Source organism: Phacochoerus africanus, chromosome 4 (assembly GCF_016906955.1).
Source record: "Phacochoerus africanus isolate WHEZ1 chromosome 4, ROS_Pafr_v1, whole genome shotgun sequence".
NCBI classification, from domain to species: domain Eukaryota; kingdom Metazoa; phylum Chordata; class Mammalia; order Artiodactyla; family Suidae; genus Phacochoerus; species Phacochoerus africanus.
In genome coordinates, this window is record NC_062547.1 from 130634267 (window position 1) to 130655369 (window position 21103).

Here is a 21103-nt window from a genome sequence, read left to right on the forward strand (position 1 = left end):
TCTTTCCTCGAACAAAGTTATGCATTAATGCGTGAAGATGGAAAGATCATTTAGTCTCTGGAAATTCTATATCTCATAAGAAAACTTATCGCTATTCCAACTCATATAAGAAGCACTGATAAATATTCAAAGTCAGTCATAGAAAACATTTGTAACATCCATTACAACATAATATCCTTCATATATTAAGGTCTCATATTAATTGATGAGGAAAAGATTGGCCCTTAAATAGAAAACAGGCAAAGGACATAAATCACTATTTCTAAAGAAGACGTGCAAGTGTACAATAAGCTGTCCAGACTTGCAAATATAAAATAAAATGTCCAAATAGAAGGCAAAGAAATAAAACATTTTAAAACTTAGATATCATATTTACCCATAAATTTGACAGATTCAGAGAGCATTGAAAATATCATTATTGGCAAAGGTGTAAGAAAAGTCTGATCCTCATGTACTGTGGTGGGAAGATTCATTTGGGGGATGTAATCTTAAATATGTATCAAGTATATATTCTTTAAAACCTGGTAACCACTTTTTTCATTTATATTAATAAAAAACAAGTTCACAAAGGTGCATAAATATGCTTATCACAGGGCTGTTAAGCTGCATATGCACATAGTAAAATTTATTGTGAACCATTAAAAATTACGGTAATTTTTAAAGTTAAAATTGTGAAAATTGACATTTGTTATTATTCAAATATATATACTTTTGATATATTGTTAACTGAAAATGATCATAATTTAACCATATATAAGCATGTATAGTATGAACTAGTATTTCATATGTTATACATCCTCAGGTACACATACCGCTCTAGAAGGTTATACACTGAATGCAGTGTCCCTGTCCACTCAGACTGCCATAACAAACTACCACAACAAACTACCACAGACGGGGTGGCTTAAACAGTAGACATTGAGAGAGTTCTGGTTGTGGCAGTGGAAATGAATCCAAATAGTATCAATAAGGATGTGGGTTTTATCCCTGGCCTTGCTCATTGGGTTAAGGATCTGGCATTGCCATGAGCTGTGGTGCAGGTCGCAGACGCAGCTCAGATCCCCCATTGCTGTGGCTGTGGCATGTGTAAGCTGGCAGCTGCAACTCTGATTTGACCCGTAGTCTGGGAACCTCCATATGCCACAGGTAAGGCCCTAAAGACCAAAAAACAAAACAAAACAAAACAAAAAAACCCAAAAAACAAACAAACAAAAAAACCCAAACAAACAAAAAAATAGACATTGGTTTCTCATAGTTCTGGAGGCTGGGAAGTCAGAGATCAGGGTCTAGCACAGTTAGGTCCCAGCTTACAGATGCTTTTGCCTTGTGGCTATAACTCCACATGGGGAGAAGGAAGTGGGGAGGAAGAGAGAGAAAAAGTGACAGAAGGAGACAGCTCTCTGGTTTCTTCTAAAAGGGCACTAATCCCATCGTGAAGACCCCATCCTGGTGACTTCATCTAAACCCAGTGACCTCCCAGAGGCCTCATCTCCTAATACTATCACATGGGGAGTTAGAGGATCAACATATGAATTTGTGGGGGCCTGGGACGTACATCCTGTCCAGAAGATCATATGGCCGTCTCTGGGTGGTAGGATTCTGGACGACTTTCACTTTCATGTTTATGCCTTTTATATTGCCAGAATTTTGGATCCATCATATATAGAAAACTCATGGCACAATGATGGTACTCCACATATCTTCTCCCCTTTCTCCTCTCTCATCCTTGTAATACCGAAGTCCACTTATCTAGAACCTCTTTCTTCCCTTTCTCAATACTTCCTACATCATAAGCTCCTGAAGGGTAGGGAATTTGATGAATTCAGCTTTATCCTCCAGGGTTTAGCTCTGGGCCTTACATATGACAGCCACTTGATCAGCATGTAAACAGTTCTCCCATGTTTGTTATGAAACAGCTGGACACATTTTTCAGTCAGAGAAGAAAATGCTCTAGAATCATACACAATGCAAAGGAAGATTAGATTATAAGATTAAAATTAAATGCAGTTTAGAAACATTCTTTGGAAATGAATAAGCCCTGTTTTGACTGCCTCAAATGCCTAAGGAAAATGCTATAAATTCTAGAATAGTTTGCTTTCCCTAGGGGCTATTTCTACTTGGAATCTTTCTTAAAATAGAAATATCTAGGTCTGTGGTGGTAACCATAGTCTGAATCCTATTAATTTTTCTCCTTCTGAATAAAGCAGCATGTGACCTTGAGCCTTCAAAGGTGTCCTTACATTCTTTCCTGATAATCACGTTACTGAAAATCTACAAAAAGTCTCCCATAAAGACTGCTTAACATGTACTACTGAGTTCTAAATGGTCCAGCCTCAGAACTGCTTTGCAGTGAAAACAAACCAACCCACAGTCTAGTACCCACAAGGTAATTTTCAAATTGGATTAAATAAACCCAACTAAATTTTTATTGCTAAAATCACTTTCAAATAATCTACAGAAGAATAAAGACGTAGGTTTAAAAAAAAATAACTTCATTAGAAATTGCAATCAGAATTTAAACATAGCAAATCTACTTGTTATCAAGTAAAATTTTTGGCATATAAATGTTATAAAATATGGCACAACACAGTCACATATTCTCTTAATGAAACAGAAAAGTCTAAGTTCTTGTCACAAAATACTGTGTGACACAGCCTGTCTCGTATGAGAATACCCTATTTCGGTTTCTGTCCTTAGAGATGTGTTTTTCATTCACTGATTCATGACTTTGGGGACATCCATCTGAGTGTCCAGGAACTTATGATCTGAAGATGCAATCTATTTCACTTATGTGATTGATTCTACCATCTAGAGCTGCACGTTCTAAAAGAAATATGTAATTTAAAAGCCATATATGCAATTTAAATTTTCTAGTAGCCACGTTAAAAATTTTAAGTAAATAGGTAAAAGTAAATTGAAATAATGTATTCATTTAACCTAATATATCCAAAATACTATCATTTTAATATGTAATCGATAGAAAAATATATTGAGATATTTTCTCATATATTGTTGTGTACAGGCTTCAAAATCTTGTGTCTATTTTACATAATAGTTGATTCAAACCAACCACATTTCTAGTACTCAAAAACCACACTTAGCTAGGTGCTACTGCACTAGATCATGCTTCTCAAGAATGCTGTTCGTATTCACTTTCTGATTTGTCTAGGAATTGTGATGTATTTCTCAGTCAATTCTCTTTGGGCCTTATGGATTAAAAAGAAATTTCAAGATTCTCAACTGTGTTTAATGAAATTCAAAAATATGCTATACTAATTGCTATATTTATTTTTAAAATTAAGGTGTAGTTGATTTACAATGTTATGCCTATTTCTGCCATACTGCAAGGTGACCCACTCCTATATTCACGTACATTCCTTTTGTTATACTATCTTCCATCATGGTCTATCCCAAGGGACTGGATATAGTTCCCCATGCTATAGAGTAGGACCTCATTGCTTATCCATTCTAAATGTAAGAGTTGGCATCTACTAACCCCAATCTCCCAGTCCCTCTCACAGCCTTCTGCCTCCCCCTTGACAACCACAAGTCTGTTCTCTGTGTCTGTGAGTCTCCTTCTGTTTTGTAAACAGGTTCATTTGTGCTATATTTCAGATTCCACATGTAAGTGACATCATATGGTACAAAAATGTGCTATAAAAATGATCATCTCAGCCATACAAAAGAATGAAATAATGCCATTTGCAGCAACATGGATGGACCTAGAGATGATCATACTAAGTGAAGTTAGTCAAAGGCAAACATCATATGATATCACTTATATGTGGATTCTAAAAAAAGGATACAAAGGAATTTATTTGCAGAACAGAAACAGACTCACGGACTTTGAAAAATTTATGGTTACCAAAGGGGACAGTGAGGGGGGGGCGATGGACTGGGGTGTGGGATTGGCATATGCACACTGAGTTATAAGGAATGATGGACCACCAGGGACCTACTGCATACACAGGGAACTCTACCCAATATTCTGTGATAATCCATATGGGAAAAGAATCTGAAAGAGAACGGATGTGTGTACATGTATAACTGAATCATTTGTTGTACAGCAGAAATTATCACATTATAAGTCAACTGCTCCTCAATAAAACTTTAAAAAAAATGATGTCTTGCTAGTGGAGCTCATGCTGTGAGGGGAAAGGGAGGGAGATCAGGTGGGGTATGGACTGTGTGGATTGTCTGACCAAAGGCCATGTTGTGATTGTGTAGCAAGGGGTCCCCCTGTGTAGGAAATAGACACTAAGCTGTTCAGGGTGATGGGCATAAGGGCATGAGCGAATTCTCATACCCAAGTTCTTTGTACTATAATTCCAACAGTTGTCTAAGTGTGTTATTTCTTTCAAAATTTAAAAAAATTAAATCAAATTTCTAAAATGAGAACTCCCCTTTTATCCTTTGAAGGATGATGCCATATTTTTGGTGACACAAGAGAAACTTGAAAGATGATTATTAATTTTACTATTATATTATCCATCTAGTTATTTCCACAATTTTTTGCTCTTCTTTTAAATTTTTTTAAAGTCATAGTTGGAAATACTCAATGAATAATGATAAAAAATAATTCCTAGGATGATTAAGTAGCAATATATTTCAAATATAGGAAAAATAAGATCATTAAGATCCAAGAATATATCATAGGTTATATAAAAGGCTCCAACAGACCTGTATGAAATTACAGGAATGCATTTTATTCTACATAAAAGAAAAAATACATATATATGCACTCTTTGTAAGACCTCTAAGAAGAAAAGCCATGAAATTCAGATTTTTATGAACAGAATGGTTCAAAAAAAAAAGTAACTCAAAATTACATTTGTGTTCAATGAACTGTAATGATATACTGAGGGGTAAGTCTCCTAATTAGACAGTCAGTGAGGAAAAATTTCAGAGAGTCTTTTTGAAACATCCTTCTTTCCTTTTTCCATAAGCTTCTATCTCACATGACAGCTTTTTCCAAGTTTTCTCAAAAGTTCCTTGGAAAATGTTTTCCTTTAGCCCTAGTCCACACTTCTCTTGCTCTTCCTCAATCTCCCCCTTTCCATCTCAGAAGCCCAATAGAATATGTCCAGCAAGAAGGTCAAGAAAAAGAAGAAATAGAGCAGACCAAGGGGCAGAAGAGGGTACAGGCTGTCCCCTCTCCTGTATTTTTGAATTTTTGTTCTTCTATTAAACATAGTGACTTTTCCAAAAGGGAGTAATGAGGCTAGGTGCAGCTGCATAATGCCAAGGTCACCAGCATTTCTAAGAGTTTCTGGTCCTTAGGATCAACAGCTTAGGCTCTTTCTTAAGCTGTGAGCTCCCAGAGGTTACATCATCAAAGTATAAAAGCTAGATCTTAAAAAGAAGATAATTTAAAAAACCAACACCTTTCTTTTATGGATCAGGCATTAAGCTAAGTATTTTCTGCATGACCACATTGAACTAGCACAGCAGCCCTCAATGAGTTTTCATTTCCTCCATTTTTAGAAGTGAGGAAATGGAGCCTCAGGATAATTCAATTACTTGCTTGAAGTCATATGAACAAGTAATAGTCAGATCCACATTTGAAACCAATAGAATTAATATTAGTTAGTATTAAGGAGAAAATGGATTTCAGAGGATCCCTAGGAGAGTAGGAGAATCAGGCTTGGAGACTATTCCCCACTTTCCTGCCAGATTTTGGTGAAGAACCCATTACTGTTGCCACTGGGCACAGGCCCATCATCCTTGCTACTTCCCCTGAGGGTCAGGTGTCACTTCTAAGCCATCTGTCACTGCAGCATCTGTAAACAGACTAACCCTGTCAATCTGGCCAGATGCCATTCTACTTGGCACTTTTTCCATACCACTGTCACTTATACTGAATTCTCAGGCTGGTGTGTCTGTTTGGGGGAGCCTAAGTCATATGCCTACAACACGGTGCAAAGGAAGCTTAAGAGGGAGTTCCTGGTTTCTGCTCTGGGGAGATGAGATTCATAAGATGGGAAATATTCCAAACAGGTAAAGACACAGGATGACAAAGGCCATGGCAGGGTGCAAGTTGAATTAGATGTAATGATCTTCTCATTTCCCAAGTGAGAAAACTGACTGCCCCTGTCTAAGCTCTGCCATCTTCTCTGATTTCTGGCCATGCCTCTTAGTGATATTTTGACTGGGAGACCTTAAAAGAAGTGGAAATTTACAGCAAAAGAGAGTGCTCTCATCTGTCCTCCACTTACCTTATCACATTGGAATGTACTATGGAAATTGTTACTGAACTTTTATCTGATCCAAAGGATGCAGAACACATTTCTCCTTCAGGTCTTGGTAAAGAGGGATGTCTGAGCAAATGCTGGGCTGGGTTGGGGGAAGGGGAGATTGGTCATGGAAAAGATTTCTCATGGAACATCAAGTTCAACGAAGGATTTCCTTGCTAGGTTTTGGAAACAGAATCATTAGAATATTGACATTTCTATCATGGCCATTGGATTTTTTTTTTTTAAGTTTACTTACTTGGAGCCCAAAATTCACTGATAGAAGAAAATTAGCTTCATTTTGAACTCTACCAATCATAAATCATTTGTTACTGATTGTACATAATGTAGCAATAATTTATTCACAAAACTAAGTTTGAAAAACTTCAACGTGGGCAAAATAATTCTGTCACCTTACTCATAATCTGACTTAATAGTCTTCTTTCTACAGGCATGTGCCTTTACTAAAACATTGGGATAAGTGGGAGAATGAAAACACTGTTGGTCAAATACCAAAGTACTCAAAATGAGGTATGAGAGAATGAATAATCCTCTCACCAAAAACTCAGTTATTCAAAGCATTACCTTTACAAAAGGAGAAAGTATCTGCATTATTATATGTTACACTAAAACAAAATTTAATTTAAAACAAGTAGTATTTTTGAATTTTTTTAAATTAAAGGACTCAAGATCTTTTCTTTAGTAAGATTACCTTACTATGGTTTTTCCTTACATTTTACAGTTTTTAGTATGTGCAATCTTTTTTTTTTCACAGCTTTCTCAATCATGTGAAGCAAGTGGAGTAGTTGAATAATTTCACTATTGACTAATTCCTTTACTCCATAATTTATCTGTTTTATATATACATTTTATGTTATTTTTTAACTGTGGTAAAATGTATATGGCCTAAAACTGACCATTTTAACCATTTTTAACGTGTAGTTCAATAGTGAAAGGCATGTTCACAATTAATCTCCAGAACTTTTTTATTTTGCAAAGCCAAAAATCTATACCATTAAATAACTCCCCATTTCAGCCTCTCCTCTATTTAAAAAAAATCAAAACTATGCTTTAATAGCAAATTACCTTGCTATGTCTTTTTCCTCCCCTTTTTAGGAAGGAAATACAGTCTCGTCACTAAAATCTTTATGATCAGCAGGATGGATTAGCACCAGCTGCTGTGAGGTTTCAGTTACAAGAACCAGGCTTCCCTGAGATGCTATGTGCTCCACTGTCCAGAGAGGAGTCATTTTGTGTCTTTTGAGTTTGGGGCATGGCTCTAGGAAGAGATTATTCATTTGTTCATCTGCATGACCTACAATGGAGGCAACGAGAACATACTGATATGCTCATGCATTAATATTTGTTACTTTATTTTTGAATAAAAACAAAAGGTACTGGACCACACTATTCCCTCTAAACAAGGAAATCATAATTTGAGCTACATGAATGGCATCAAGAAAAATGCTTAAACACCCTGAAAGTATATGCAAAACATAAGCATGTGTACTTATTTTGTGTGTGTGTGTGTGTGTGCACACAAGCATGTACATAGGCATTTTTTTTCCTAGTAGGAGAATTGACAGATATCAATCAGTAGGGAGTCAAAGAGATCTGTAATGTCCAAAGTTTGAAGAAATCCACCCATAAAGTCAAAATGATAGAGAGCTATTGTAAGTCATGGAACAAACTCTGTAACATAACCTGAGCCCAAAGGCAGATCTTCTCTAACCCAGTCCCTGCTTTACTGTTAACTTGAATTGAAATGATGGAAGATACAAACTGTTTCCTAGGTCCCTTTTCTCTTCTGATACTATTTGGACACAGTCTGTAAGTGCTTATAAAGCTGTATTATTTGAGACAGTTCTGGAACTTTTGAAAACAGCTTAGGACTGCCTGTTACCTCCTCCTTACATCTCTCAGAATCTTTGTCAAATAGAGAAGAACAAAGCCCCAGAGCACAGAGCAGTATGTTATGAGGGAGCATGAAAATGTTAAATTAACCACCAAACTTTTGACATTCCTTTGGTTTTTTTTTTTGTTTTTTTGTTTTTGTTTTTGTTTTCCATATAACTAAATCCTCGGATTTTGTATGGGAGAGAAATTCAAAACTGAGTATCTGGTGAAGGTATGCATCCTGCGTGTCTGGCTACAACATATTTCTACACTGCTGAGACCAGTACCTGGCAAATAGTGAGACCTCAATAGATAGTTTTTTAATTTAAATGAATGTAATTGCTTGGAAATGAATGGAAATGAGTTAGCCTGTTAAGAGTTTCAGGTAAACTGTTATTTAAAGTTAGATATGAAGCTATCTTAAATCACATGGCCATTTCTATTCAACATTCATATGCCAATAATCTTTTTATAAATTAAAAGGAGTCAATAATTCCTTCCAAATACCTATTTATTTTATTTAGCAATGCCTGAGAAATGGAAAAGGAGTGTAATCTTTCACAGGGTAAATGGTTGAGCTTAACAAATTTGTCTTTTTTTTTTTCTTCCTAGAATAATAGCATCTTGGAGCCTTGCTAACGTGACTTGATATTGAATTCAGGTCCATCTTGGGCTTAATCCAGGGGAATTCAGGGACCACAGTTCCAGAATGGCCACCTAATAAAACTTTCAATATATAATTCAACAGAGATCACTTACATAGAGGGTTTCTATGCTTTTACATTTCATAAACCTGTAGGAATTTCCATCAAAAAAATAATGGGAGTTAGTTCTTATAGGACTGGCAAGCTCTCAATTTTTTTTTCCAAGAAAAATAGCAAAACACATTTCTCACCTACTATCACTGTCATCTGTTAAAGAAACACCCTCTTAACACCAAAATATATAGAATGATCATAATCTCAGAAAACAGGACAACTCACTAAATGCAATAAATTTGGCTTCATGAAAAATTCACAACGTTCTTTTCAAAAGATTTGTTTTTGTCCTTTTCTTGCTGACTGGTGAAAAAAAATGTTATCACAAATGAGCACTGATCTACGGGCTGGCATTTGAGAGCCACTAATAGAATTAAACCCCCTTTGCCAGAGATTTCTTTGCTTCCAACTCCATACCCTCTCTCCACCATCCCCCCCACCCCCCTGCTCTTTTCCAGGGAGCTGGACTTGTCCTCAAGACTCTCCTGCCCTCTGGCTTCTCATTGGGTTCAGCCCCAAGGAAGATACAGACAGCGGTACAGAGGATGAGAGGAGGATCAGGGTATTTATTCCACTGGGTCCATCCACCACCACTGCCTGGGCACAGGTTGCAGTGGGTGTATTTCTCTGCCCAAGGTCTCAGTTCATTGGATAGCCCTGTCCACAAGTTCTTTCTAGATCTTGTAATAATGCTCTCCCATGACCTCTCCCCCTACCTCTTCAGGTCAAGGAGTGAGGCAGCGCACCCTCTTATCAAGGGGACGTCTCACCATCTTTGTTGATACCCTGAACTGTATCCACACCATTCCTTTCATCAAACTGCTCTCAGTCACTCCATTGGAGGGACCATCTATTTTCTTCTGGAACCTGATTGATACTTTCTTCATTTAATGATGAAATAACTGAGGTTCCGTGAAGTGAAGCCCAAAGTTTACAAAGACCAAGTCACACAGTCAGAGAGAGTCAGGTCTGGTCCAGAATGTGGGCTTGCAGGTTACAAGCACAGTTCTCCTTAGTCAGTGCTCATCCATCATCTTCTCATGACCCCCTCTTCCATGGCCTTATTGATGGGCACTTTCTAGAAACTCTTTCCACTGGGCTTTGACAATAGCGAAGTTTGAGTTTTGAATTTAAATATCGTATTAGGTGACTAACACCACCACCCCACACACAGAGGAATACCGTTTTCACCAGAATGGATGGGAATCAGGAAAACTGCATTGTCAAATTGTTGCCTAAATAGAAGCTGACAATTTAGCTTAAGAAACTACAGCAAAAGCTAAGCACAAAAGGACATGAGAGTGACAAACCTTCCACCATGAAATGAACTCTGATCACCAGAGACTGGGGGTGGGGGGGATGGGAAAATTATGCTCAAAGGTAAGGGGCTGAGAGGCGGGTAGCTGTCAAGAGACTTTAATCTGCGTGGCAATTATGAGCAGGTTGTAGAAGGGTAAGGAAGTTTAGGGACTTGGGTGCTTGTCAAGCGTGGGGAAAGAGGAGCAGACTGCAGTAATGACAGACAAGACATCAAGCAGGAAGCTGTTGCAAAGGGTGTTGAAAGTGCATTTTATCTGGCAGGAAGTTACTACACCACTAGGTGGGGGTCGCTGCTGGAACTCTGGGTGTTAGATGTTCCAGATTACTAGAAACATTTAATTGTCTTAAACTGACTTATGTCAAAATGTTCATCTGTAAAGGTGGAATTTGCCACAACCACATCTTTATTTAGCAATCTTGCTTTTAAAGAAATGCGCGTGCACACACACACACACACACACACACACTCATATTTAGCATGTTAACTCTGTTCTAACTGCATACTTGACTGAATTTCCCACTGCTGTGGTTTGACTGTTTGCTGTTACAGAAGTGCCTCTACTGGGACTTTCTTTTACTAGGGTTTAAAAATAAGCTAGGAAGTTTTAATATCAAATGGTTTTCATTGAAGGATTACACTAATAGAATTATTACTAATAATATTAATTGAGCACTTCATCCACCCCAGAAGTTACCTGATTTATGGCATTTAATCCTTACATCAACCCTGCCCTCATCGCCCAAACTCATGGCCATCTCCTTGCCCTCTGCTGCACTGTCTGGCCCCTGGCCTTGACAAGCTGACTTTCCCTGGGGTTCTGATTCCTGTCAGTGTTATAAGCTGGATGGGTGGAAAGTATTGCTCAAAAAAGTGACTGTTAAAGCCTCCCAGCCTGAAGGGGTGCTCCATCTGGTGCAATCACTTGCTTTGACTTCTAAGCCTTCTATCCACAACTTTTTACTGAGCTCCTACTAAATGTTCAGTGTGGGGCTGTCTGGCCTTTGTAAGTGCCACACATGGATTCAGAGTGGGGTGGAAGATTTGGATGAATCAGAGACCTTGAACCAGTCCGGAAGGGTGGAAGGGATTTATGCAGCTAAGGAAGAAGAGCAAGGTCACTGTGAGGCAAAGAAATACTGACTTAAAATTAAGGAAGGGGACAATGAAAAAGTACTGAGATGAATTAGAAAAATAGAGAAAAATTAAATTAGATCAACGAGTAGACTTTCCTCCAGATTCTCAAATCTGAAAATTTAGCAGCTAAAAGACAATCCACTCCTACCTTTTTTCATAAATTTGTCATTTATTAGGCTGTCAACTTTAACACACATGCATAATAGTTCAGAGTATTTACCAAAACCAAAAAGTTTGTTGAGTTTTTAATATCCTGTAGTATTCCTTCAATCTGATCATCTTGGTTATCTTAGAAACATATTGTACTTAGATTACCAATGAACATTTAGGTAGAAAAGTTTCAGATATAGAGTAAAAGTTAGAATCCTTGAATACCCATTGAGGTGCTGGAATTTATCATCTGAAAATCCACAGACACAGATACAATCCCCAAATACCTATATATAGCATATATTTTCCTTTTTGATTAGAATAATTCACTTATCAAAAACTTAAACTATTCAAGCAGTTTCATATTCATAAGAAATGTAAATTGCGTTACATACGGTATATCCTCATGTGCCTGAAGCAGAATGAACTTAATGGTTTAAGTCCCACCTTTCTGCTCTTTTGCCATTACACCCTGCAAAACTAAGACAATGACTGCCTACACCTAACTGTGCAGGGTCCTTGAAGACACATACCCACCTCTAAAACTTCTAACCCCAGGTTTTCACTTTTTTCTGAAATTTTTCTTGATCTAATTTGTATGCCATCGTTTGGTTAATGGGGGCTGCCTCCCATTAAAAAGTGCTTGACTTTGTGTAGACCAGTGTTGCCCAGCATAGACACATCCATGGCTCTTTCCCTCCAAGGACTGGGGGGGCAGGAGGGCAAGTCGGAGAGCGGCCGAGACCTCTGGGGTAAAGGTGCTGAAGACAGGCTCTGCATTCTTCACAGTGTGGTCAGGACTCTCCCTGTTCTCCAACCCATGCCAATTTCTTAAATCTACCTGTACACAGAGTCCTATGTTATTTCATAACAGTCTCCAGTCAAGTCTGTTTCATTTGGCTTTGACTTGCCTTGCTTTTGTCTTACTGGAAATGGTTGTCCTTCTTGGCTAGAGAAATTTGGGATGTTTGGAGAAAATGACCTAGAGAAATCTATCAGATGATCTTGCTGGGTCTACTCACAAGAATTTAAAAACTTCCTCTTGAGGTCAAACATGAGTAAGATTCTCCCTGAAAATGGCGGTCTAGATCAGGGATCCTTATCTCTCTGGAATAGTTTGGTCTCTTCACAATTTCCCCTTTATGCACAAAATGTTTTGTAGCATAAAACTACCTCCCAGTATAAATACACAAGAATTTTGTTTTGAGGCTCCTGTTTTGAAATTTTTGGACTGACTCTTGAAATGATTGGAGTCATACATGGGATGCTGAGGGTCACTGGGTCATCCCAAACATCTATTCTGGCCCAAGATGTTCACCCCTCCAAGGCTGACCCAGGGAAAGATCATGCAGCCATGTATGACTTAGAAGCCACACTATTTTTGAGACATAGTGACATTTCTTTGCCCCTCATCCCATGGAGTTTCATTTATATCCATGGCAGGGCCCTATGGTTCAGAGTATGGTATGAACAGTTGCAGGAACTGAACAAATGCTTTATTTTTATGGCTGGTTCCATTTACCACCAGATGGCTCTATTGTATCATCAGGAAATGTACATAGGTGTAAAATTGGTGGGCTCCTAAACCAAAAAAAAAAAAAAAAAAAGCAGATTTTTTTTAACATGTAGGAACACAGTCTGTTCTTTCCTGTAGAGTTAATTGGAAGCAGCTGCGTCAGCCTGAATATTCACAAGAAAACAGGACACACCCAAGAAGGCTATAGTAACATTATAATCCTAGTACATATGAGGTTTTCCTTTTTTATATATATGTTAAATGATTTTTATTTTTTCCATTATAGTTGGTTTACAGTGTTCTGTCCATTTCCTACTGTACATCAAGGTGACCCGGTCACACATACACATACACATTATTTTCTCACATTATCATGCTCCACCATAAGAGAACTATATCATAGATATAGTTCCCAGTCCTATACAGCAGGAGAGGTTTTCCTTTTAAGTTTTCCTATTGCTTTGTAATTACTAGTTGTCTCAATAAGTCAATGAGTAGTCAGGAAGTGCTCTAGTCTTAGTGGTGCTGATAAGAGATATGCCCAACTTTTGCATATTCTTCTGCTTCTAGATGAGAAAGAGCAACTTTGGAATAATTTTGAGAGATAAAGTCCACACACTTGCTGATCTGAGTCATATGAGCCATGTTCTGGGGAAGAATGGTCTGATTCGAAACCCTGTGATATCTTTGCTTTAATACGTGTGATAAGAAGGTGACAATCAAAGGAAATAAGACCTTCTCTGAGTTCAAATGCCTTGTCCCTCAAGATAGGTACATGTTAAAAATGAAGGCATCCTAGGTGACATCTCTTATTGGGAATGTAAAATTTTGGTTCTAACCTCAAGAGACGTTCTGATTGTATCAAGAATAAAAGTTGCAGATTAACCAAAGTTCAACACAGGTATTTCATTCTACCTTTCTAAAACTATTTGTTGTCATAATTTAATCTACATTTTTTTTAACTCTGCCTTTAGACTCTAAACTATTAAATAACAACATTGTGTTTGGAATATTTCACTGTTTTATGACTTTGCTGAAGAAGAAAAGCAGATGATTTGTGTGAGTTTCTTAAGACTATCCTTAGTCCAGAGTTGTCATGATGTGTTCAGGAAACTACCCATATCAAAAAGTAATTCTTGATTATTGTTTTAAAGAAAGAGTCCCTGGAAGCCAGACAGGTGGTGTTTACTTTGGCATAACTCGAGGCCTTGGAGGTTTGCCTGAAGGAAGCAGAAGAAAAGGTTAAAGTCTTATCCGAACAGGTAATACCTGTCACTGGGACTGGAAATATCTGTTTCTCAGTGTGCAGTAGAGCAAGGTAAATCTAAATACACATTATAACCTCTGTATCCACTGATACAGGTGCAAGTACACACACACACACAGAGCATTTCATTCATTTCAGATATGACAATAGTTACTTTAATCTGTGTGGAACTTTTCAGCCTTTGCAACTCGTCTGATATTAATGTTTTGATTTTCCTTCACCACAGCCCATGAGTGAGGCAAGCCATCTTTAAGCAAGTAGGTTTCGGAATAAGTGAAACATATCTGCATTATAAACGGATAAGCCCAAAGTAAGATAAGACCTATGGGAACCACACAGGGGCAATTTCCTCGAATTATGTGAAGAAAGAGAGTTTTTCACCTACTGGCTTCCCTGTTGGGCTTTGAAACTCATGGAAGCAAAGCAGGTCATAAGTGGAGAATAGACTTCACTGGGCAGTCAGATTGCTGTATAGGTCACGGCCATATACACCAGGTCTCTGATTTCAGAGACACTGAGTGTGGGTATCTGTAAAGCTCAGATCACTTCCCGACACGATTACACTCTGCCAGCGGTATAGCATATGGTGCAAATCCCACCGTTACTGTTGACCCTCCCCCCGGGCAGGGGGGCTTGGCAGAGAGCAAGGCTGCCAAGAGCCTGGGTCTTCCTACAGCACAGGGCAGCTGTGCTCACTGCTGGTAGCAGTCAGTGGAAGAAAAACGACAGAGACCTTGAGATACTACAAACGTTGATTTGTTTATCATGGATCAAGACATTTTGATAACATAGTTTTAGAAACGTCCAAAAAGAAATTTTAAGTGTTGTAATAACAAAGGTCTGTAGAGCAAAATCTGATTGTCTCAGAATGTTGTAAGAATTTTTGTAGAGACTGGGGGAGAAAAGTGCTTCAGTTAGGAGAAAAAGAAATACGATGAAGAGTTCCTGTCGTGGTGCAGCGGTTATCGAATCCGACTAGGAACCATGAGGTTGCGGGTTCGGTCCCTGCCCTTGCTCAGTGGGTTAATGATCCGGCGTTGCCGTGAGCTGTGGTGTAGATTGCAGACACGGCTCGGATCCAGCGTTGCTGTGGCTCTGGCGTAGGCTGGTGGCTACGGCTCCAATTAGACCCCTAGCCTGGGAACCTCCATATACCATGGGAGCAGCCCAAGAAATAGCAAAAAAAAAATAAAAAAAGAAAAAGAAATACGATGAACATGTGCTTTAGGGGTACATGCACAAATGGGCTCAACTTTCCAAAAAAGGTGTACTCTTACTTGGAGATGTGTTTATACCACATTCATTTTATTTATTTATTTATGCATGCATGCATGCTTTTTAGGGTTGTACCTGCAGCATATGGAAGTTCCCAGGCTAGGGGATGAATTAGAGCTGTAGCTGCTGGCCTATGCCACAGCCATAGCCCTGCCAGATCTGTACCACATATGTGATCTGCACTGCAACACTAGATCCTTAACCCACTGAGTGAGGCCAGGGAGCAATCCCACGACCTCATGGATACTAGTCGGGTTCTTTTCTGCTGAGCCACAATGGGAACTCCTTTAAGATGTGTTTACTGCTTACTGTCTAAATCTGACAGACACAAGGTATTACCAGTGGTTATGCGTCAGTTAATGAAAAAAGTGGTGCCCTAGCCTTGGACCTATTGGAAAAAGACTCCATCTCACCTGCATGTCATAACCCACCCCAGCTTGCCAATGGGTCTTTTCTTTAAAAAGGAAAAAAAAAAAAAGCAAACTTCCAACTGTGACAAAACATGGAACATGAGGTACCATTTCAAAGCATAAAAACTAAGGAGATCAGAGCTTGCAAACATGGAAGAAATTTTGAATGGCTAACTCAAAGAGGGCCCCCCTGCTGGTATTAGGCTATGCTAAGATGTATGCGTATTTTGTAATTGAACACCTTTTAATGATTTTAATGATTTAAATCAATAAAGTTCAATTTATCCTTAAAAGTACTCATCCCTTTTGTTCTTTATAAATGTTTTTAAACAATGCAAATTGCCTCTAATATTTAACATTCTTAACTAGATGATCCCTTTATGTAACATCAAATACTTACTTTTTTTTTTTCAGGGCTTAGCAGATTAACTACATAAAATGGAAATTGGATTTCACTCAACTTCTTTGTAACTACCATGAGTAAGATGCTAGTTAACTGTCTGAGGAAGACAGACAAGCAAAGCTTTTCTGCCAAGTAGCTCACAATTAAAAGAACCACTCTAAGAGCTGGGAAGTAAAAATAGGTGTTTGTATGGCTCCCAGATCGCCTGCAGAATCACATTAAGTTGCAGGATCTGCATGTGTTATTTTCCTGAAGTATTGCCCCTGGAGGTGTCAAATTTGCATATAACCAAGTGAATTTAATTGGAAGTTGGCAATAGTGTGAGGAAAAGGAAAAGGTGATGTGCAAGAAAAAAAAAAAAAAGGCACCTTAAAGGCACTGTCAATATTACACTTTTAATTAAGTTGAGTATTTTATTAGATTTGGCTGTCTCCACTGTTACTGTTGAAACAGGTTAATCAAATACAGACACTGCTCTCAGAGGATTTAAGCCTGAAATTTTTGCCTTTTCCAGTGTTTTAGTTCCTTGTTCCTGAGCAGATAACAACTGTAACATCACTCCATCCAATCCTATGTTTAAATTCATAGATGTTTTTTAAAAATGTGATGACAGAAGGATAGAGAAAGGTAAGGGGAGCAAATGACCTTTCTAAAGGCTAAGATAGGAGAATATTTCTGAATGGAACACCTGTCTCAAACAATCAAACGTTTGTCCACTGGGTGCCACTGTCTTCCTTACCAGGCGATGCCACTTCGTAGTTGCAAAAACAGAAATTGCCTTTAGTGGCCCAGACAATGCTGTGTATGCGGGTGTGTGTGTGAAGGAATATGTTTTCCTGTACACATGCTAAGATTTGATTTATTTTATTTTAATTGGAGTACAGTTGATGTACAGTGTTGTGTTAGTTTCAGGTGTAGAGTGACATGATCCATTTATCTATGTATATACCTATCCATTCTTTTTCAGATTCTTTTCCCATCTAGGCTCTTACAGAATATTGAGCAGAGTTCCCTGTGCTGTACAGGAGGTCTTTGTTAGTCATCTTTTCTGTAGTTGTGTGTATATGTCAATCCCAAACTCCCAATTAAAGCTTCTTTTAAATACTATCGATTTAGGGTTGATGGAACGCTAGCTAGCTTTCACTGATAATCCAAATCATTTTGTCTATCCCGTAGCTGGGCCCTGGCCAGATGGGTTGGCCTGGTGGTCTAGAAACAAGTGGGGAGGGCAGAAGAAATAGCAGGGACAAAGATTTGTGCTGGGACTAGGAGTGGAAGCTCATGGCATTGTCAACCAATGGATCCTGCCTTTGAGAAGAGGATAAATGTCAACCTTATCTGAATTTTTGCCTCCTGGCTTTGTTTCTTAGTGATTCACATAGAACTAAGGCAAATAGATGCCTAGGGGTTCACCTACACTAAGCATCGATTGGTCCTGGGCCTCAGGTAACTTAAACTTAACCTTTCTAGGGTCCCTTCTAGCAAGGTCTCTGTTGGTTCACTATGAAAAAGAAGAAATGTAGACATAATGAGGAAATAAGAAGAGGGTGGTGCTTCCTCTCTGAGGTCACACGGATGACAGTTCTTTGTTGGCCTCTTCTAGCTAACATTATTCTTTATTTCGCTGCAGTTGTGTCACTAGGGTTAAAATAAGAGAATTATGAAATCAAGATAATTTGCATTTCAGGCTTTTAATCTGGGCTGTGCACAGCTCAAAGAAGTAAGTTTGCAGCAAAGAAAGGGATGTAAGAATCCCTCTCTTGTCCTGGATATTAATGGTAAGCAATTCAGGACATTGCCACGTTTAGTTAAAGAAAACACTTGATTATATTTCCTGTAGGTTAAGATCAGTGGGAGAAAATGTCTGGAAATTAGGTAGTAGATAAAGGACTAGAAGGAGGAACAGGAAATAAGGGAAAGTGTTAAGAAGAAGAAAAAAGAAGAGGCAAAAGGTCTCAGAAGCTCATAAAAAAGCAGTTTTTGCCTGTGTGCTGGCTTCTATCACCAGCACACACAGGATGGACAAAGAAAGGGGCTCTGATAGGCTGCGGTCTATGACCATACACATGCCAAGAGATCTCACAGCCTTGGGGCTAAAAAAGTGTCAGAAAACCCAGTTTCACAATGAAGCAAAGACCCAGAGGTGCCCCAGCGCAGAGGGGCTCAGCAGGCCAGTTCCTGACATGCTTCCTCTGGCAACAATGTTGGCTCCGTGTCTCTCATTCATCACTGGCTGCTGGTTCCTGGCTCCCAGCGGCAGGCCCAGGAGAGCTCAGGCTTTGTTTCTGCTCCACCACTTACTTGCTTTATGACCTTGGCCCGTTCCCTTGGTCGCTCCAAGTCACAGCTGTCTTACGCACACACAAGGGGGCAAACACGTTATTGCGAGGACTGAATGACATAAGTGTATCTGGCTCTCAGTTAGGGTCTCAGTAAATGTTAATTTGTCTCAATTCCTGCCAGTGGTCATAAAAGAACTATGTGAATCTCTGAGTCTTGTGTCATGGGCTAGGGTGTGTGTCTGTATTATTTGCATAAGTTTCCTTTTTTATTGGTCTCTCCCAAAGTGGTTGAAAGACAACCACATCACAACAGAGTGGTTACTCATCATCTCAGAGACTTTCAACCAGGAGAGGCCCCTTCCCTACCCCAGCCCCCTTGTTCGAGCTGGTTTTTCCACTACCTCACTGTCACTCCTATTCTTACTCAACTCCTCATTTGGTAAAGGGACTTTAGTACTTTGACCTTCTTTCTTTCCACTTCATCTCTTAAGTCTTCTGTCTGTTCCTGCTCATTCTCTGATTTTGCCCAGGCTGAGAGCTGAATGGGCAGTGCTGATATATGACCGTTTCAGGGTTTTGCCAGGGTCAGGGGCAACTGGGGAGTGAGAGGAGTCTATGATCACTTTCTCACCAAGGAGGTGAATCCAAGAATGACCATGTAGTCAGAATTTGCTTCACGCATCTTCTGGATACTCTACCTAGCAAAATATTGGTTGCATACTACGTGGGGCATAAACACTAGCCAGGAAAGAGATGTCATGATTTAAAGTAAGAGCTGGGAGGTAGGAACCTTGGTGGGGAACTCGAATTTTTTTTTTCCTAACCATTGTTTTTCCCAAGTAGGGATAAAACATAGATATGACACAGCAAGAAGGAATTTAAATAAATTATAAATAAATAAATAAATTCACAAAGAGGAATTTATTGGTGATATTCAATATATGGAAGACATTTCAATGGAGGATAATATGGTAGTTTTGTTTCCCAACTTTTCATGAAAGCACATGGGAGCCTTTTTCTTACTTCTTAGTAGTAGCTCAGGTGTCAGCTGATGTAGTTTTCCAGATGAGAGAGATACTTCCAAAAGCCCCACATAAAACTAGTAACAGGGGCTCCTCGTATTCTCGTTCTTTACTGAATCTGACCAATTATGTTACAGTCAAAGACAATTCCTTTCCCTTTCTTTTTCCCTTGGGATCTCCCTAAGATCCTCCTTCATTTTAAAGAAAGATATAATGAGACAAAGCGTGAAAGGGGGTGCAATAGGGGGTGTTATCTAAGTTCACATCCTACAGGAATGCAGGTACAATGCCAGCCCTCTGCAGTGTATTGCCAATGGTGGGCAGAGAGTGGAGGAATTAACCTTTATTCAGCATCTATAATGTTCTCAGTACTCTAGATGGACAGACATTTCATCGCATGCACACATGAACCCTATAAGAGGCACTATTATCATCCGCATGAGGGAAATGAAACTCGGAAACATTGTCGTTTTCCCGAAGTCACATAATTAATAAACCATGAGGCTGATATTAGAATCTAAGTATTTTTAAAATTAGAGGCCCTCTTCTTAAAAGCATATGGTCATAGGTGAAAGCCATTTAAAAGGAGTTTCCTACACAAGCAGCAGTGAACAAAAAGAACTCATTTGGTTCCCACACTGGAACCTAAAACACTTGTTAGATCGCTGGGTCCCACCCCCAGAGTATCTGATTCGGTACATCTGAGCTGGAGGTCAAGAATTTGCATGTCTAACAAGCGGAAGTGAATTTCCTGCATCTCACCCGTGAGGAGGAAATTTTGCCCTTGCTCTGTGCCCCACTCCCAGCCCAACCCCAGAGGAACTAAGTCAATCACTTAGGATTAGTTTTGTGTACATAAAACAACCCAAATAAGAGTGGTCTCAACAGGTTGACATTTATTTCTCACTCATATGGAGTTAATTCTGGACCAAGGCAGCCCAGGACAGGTGCGGCGGTAGATCTGTGATCCATAGAGGCCTGGGCTTGGTCTCCGTGTGTTCACAAGCAAGGCTTTAATCCTCAGGGTCTAGGAAGTTCCGACTGTGGCTCTGCAGGTTAAGAATCTGACAGGTGCCATTTTGACGTCCAATCATTTTGACTCAAAATCCATCATTTTTGACTTAAAGTTTCCAATAGTTCAGGTATAGGAGGACCTCCCACTGTGGCTCAGCAGTAACAAACCCAACGAGTATCCATGAGGACATGGCTTCAATCCCTGGCCTTGCTCAGTGGGTTAAGGATCTGGCCTTGCCGTGAGCTGTGGTGTAGGTCACAGATGTGGCTTGGATCTGACGTGGCTGTGCTGTAGGCGGGCAGATGCAGCTCCATTTTGACCCCTAGCCTGGGAACTTCCATATGCTTTGGGTACTGCCCTAAAAAGCAAAAACAAACAAACAAAAACAATCCTCAAGGTCCAAGATGCTCCTGCAGCTTCAGCT

The 21103-nt window shown here is 39.2% G+C and overlaps 1 protein-coding gene across 1 annotated transcript in view; it reads left to right on the forward strand.

Moving 5' to 3' along the window:
- The first annotated feature begins 12174 nt into the window (after nt 1–12174).
- Nucleotides 12175–21103, forward strand: part of CCDC192 (coiled-coil domain containing 192) — a 178093-nt gene continuing 169164 nt past the window's right edge. The window contains 2 exon segments of the mRNA XM_047774737.1: nt 12175–12282; nt 14160–14267. Of these exon segments, the coding sequence (XP_047630693.1) occupies nt 12175–12282; nt 14160–14267 (216 nt within the window).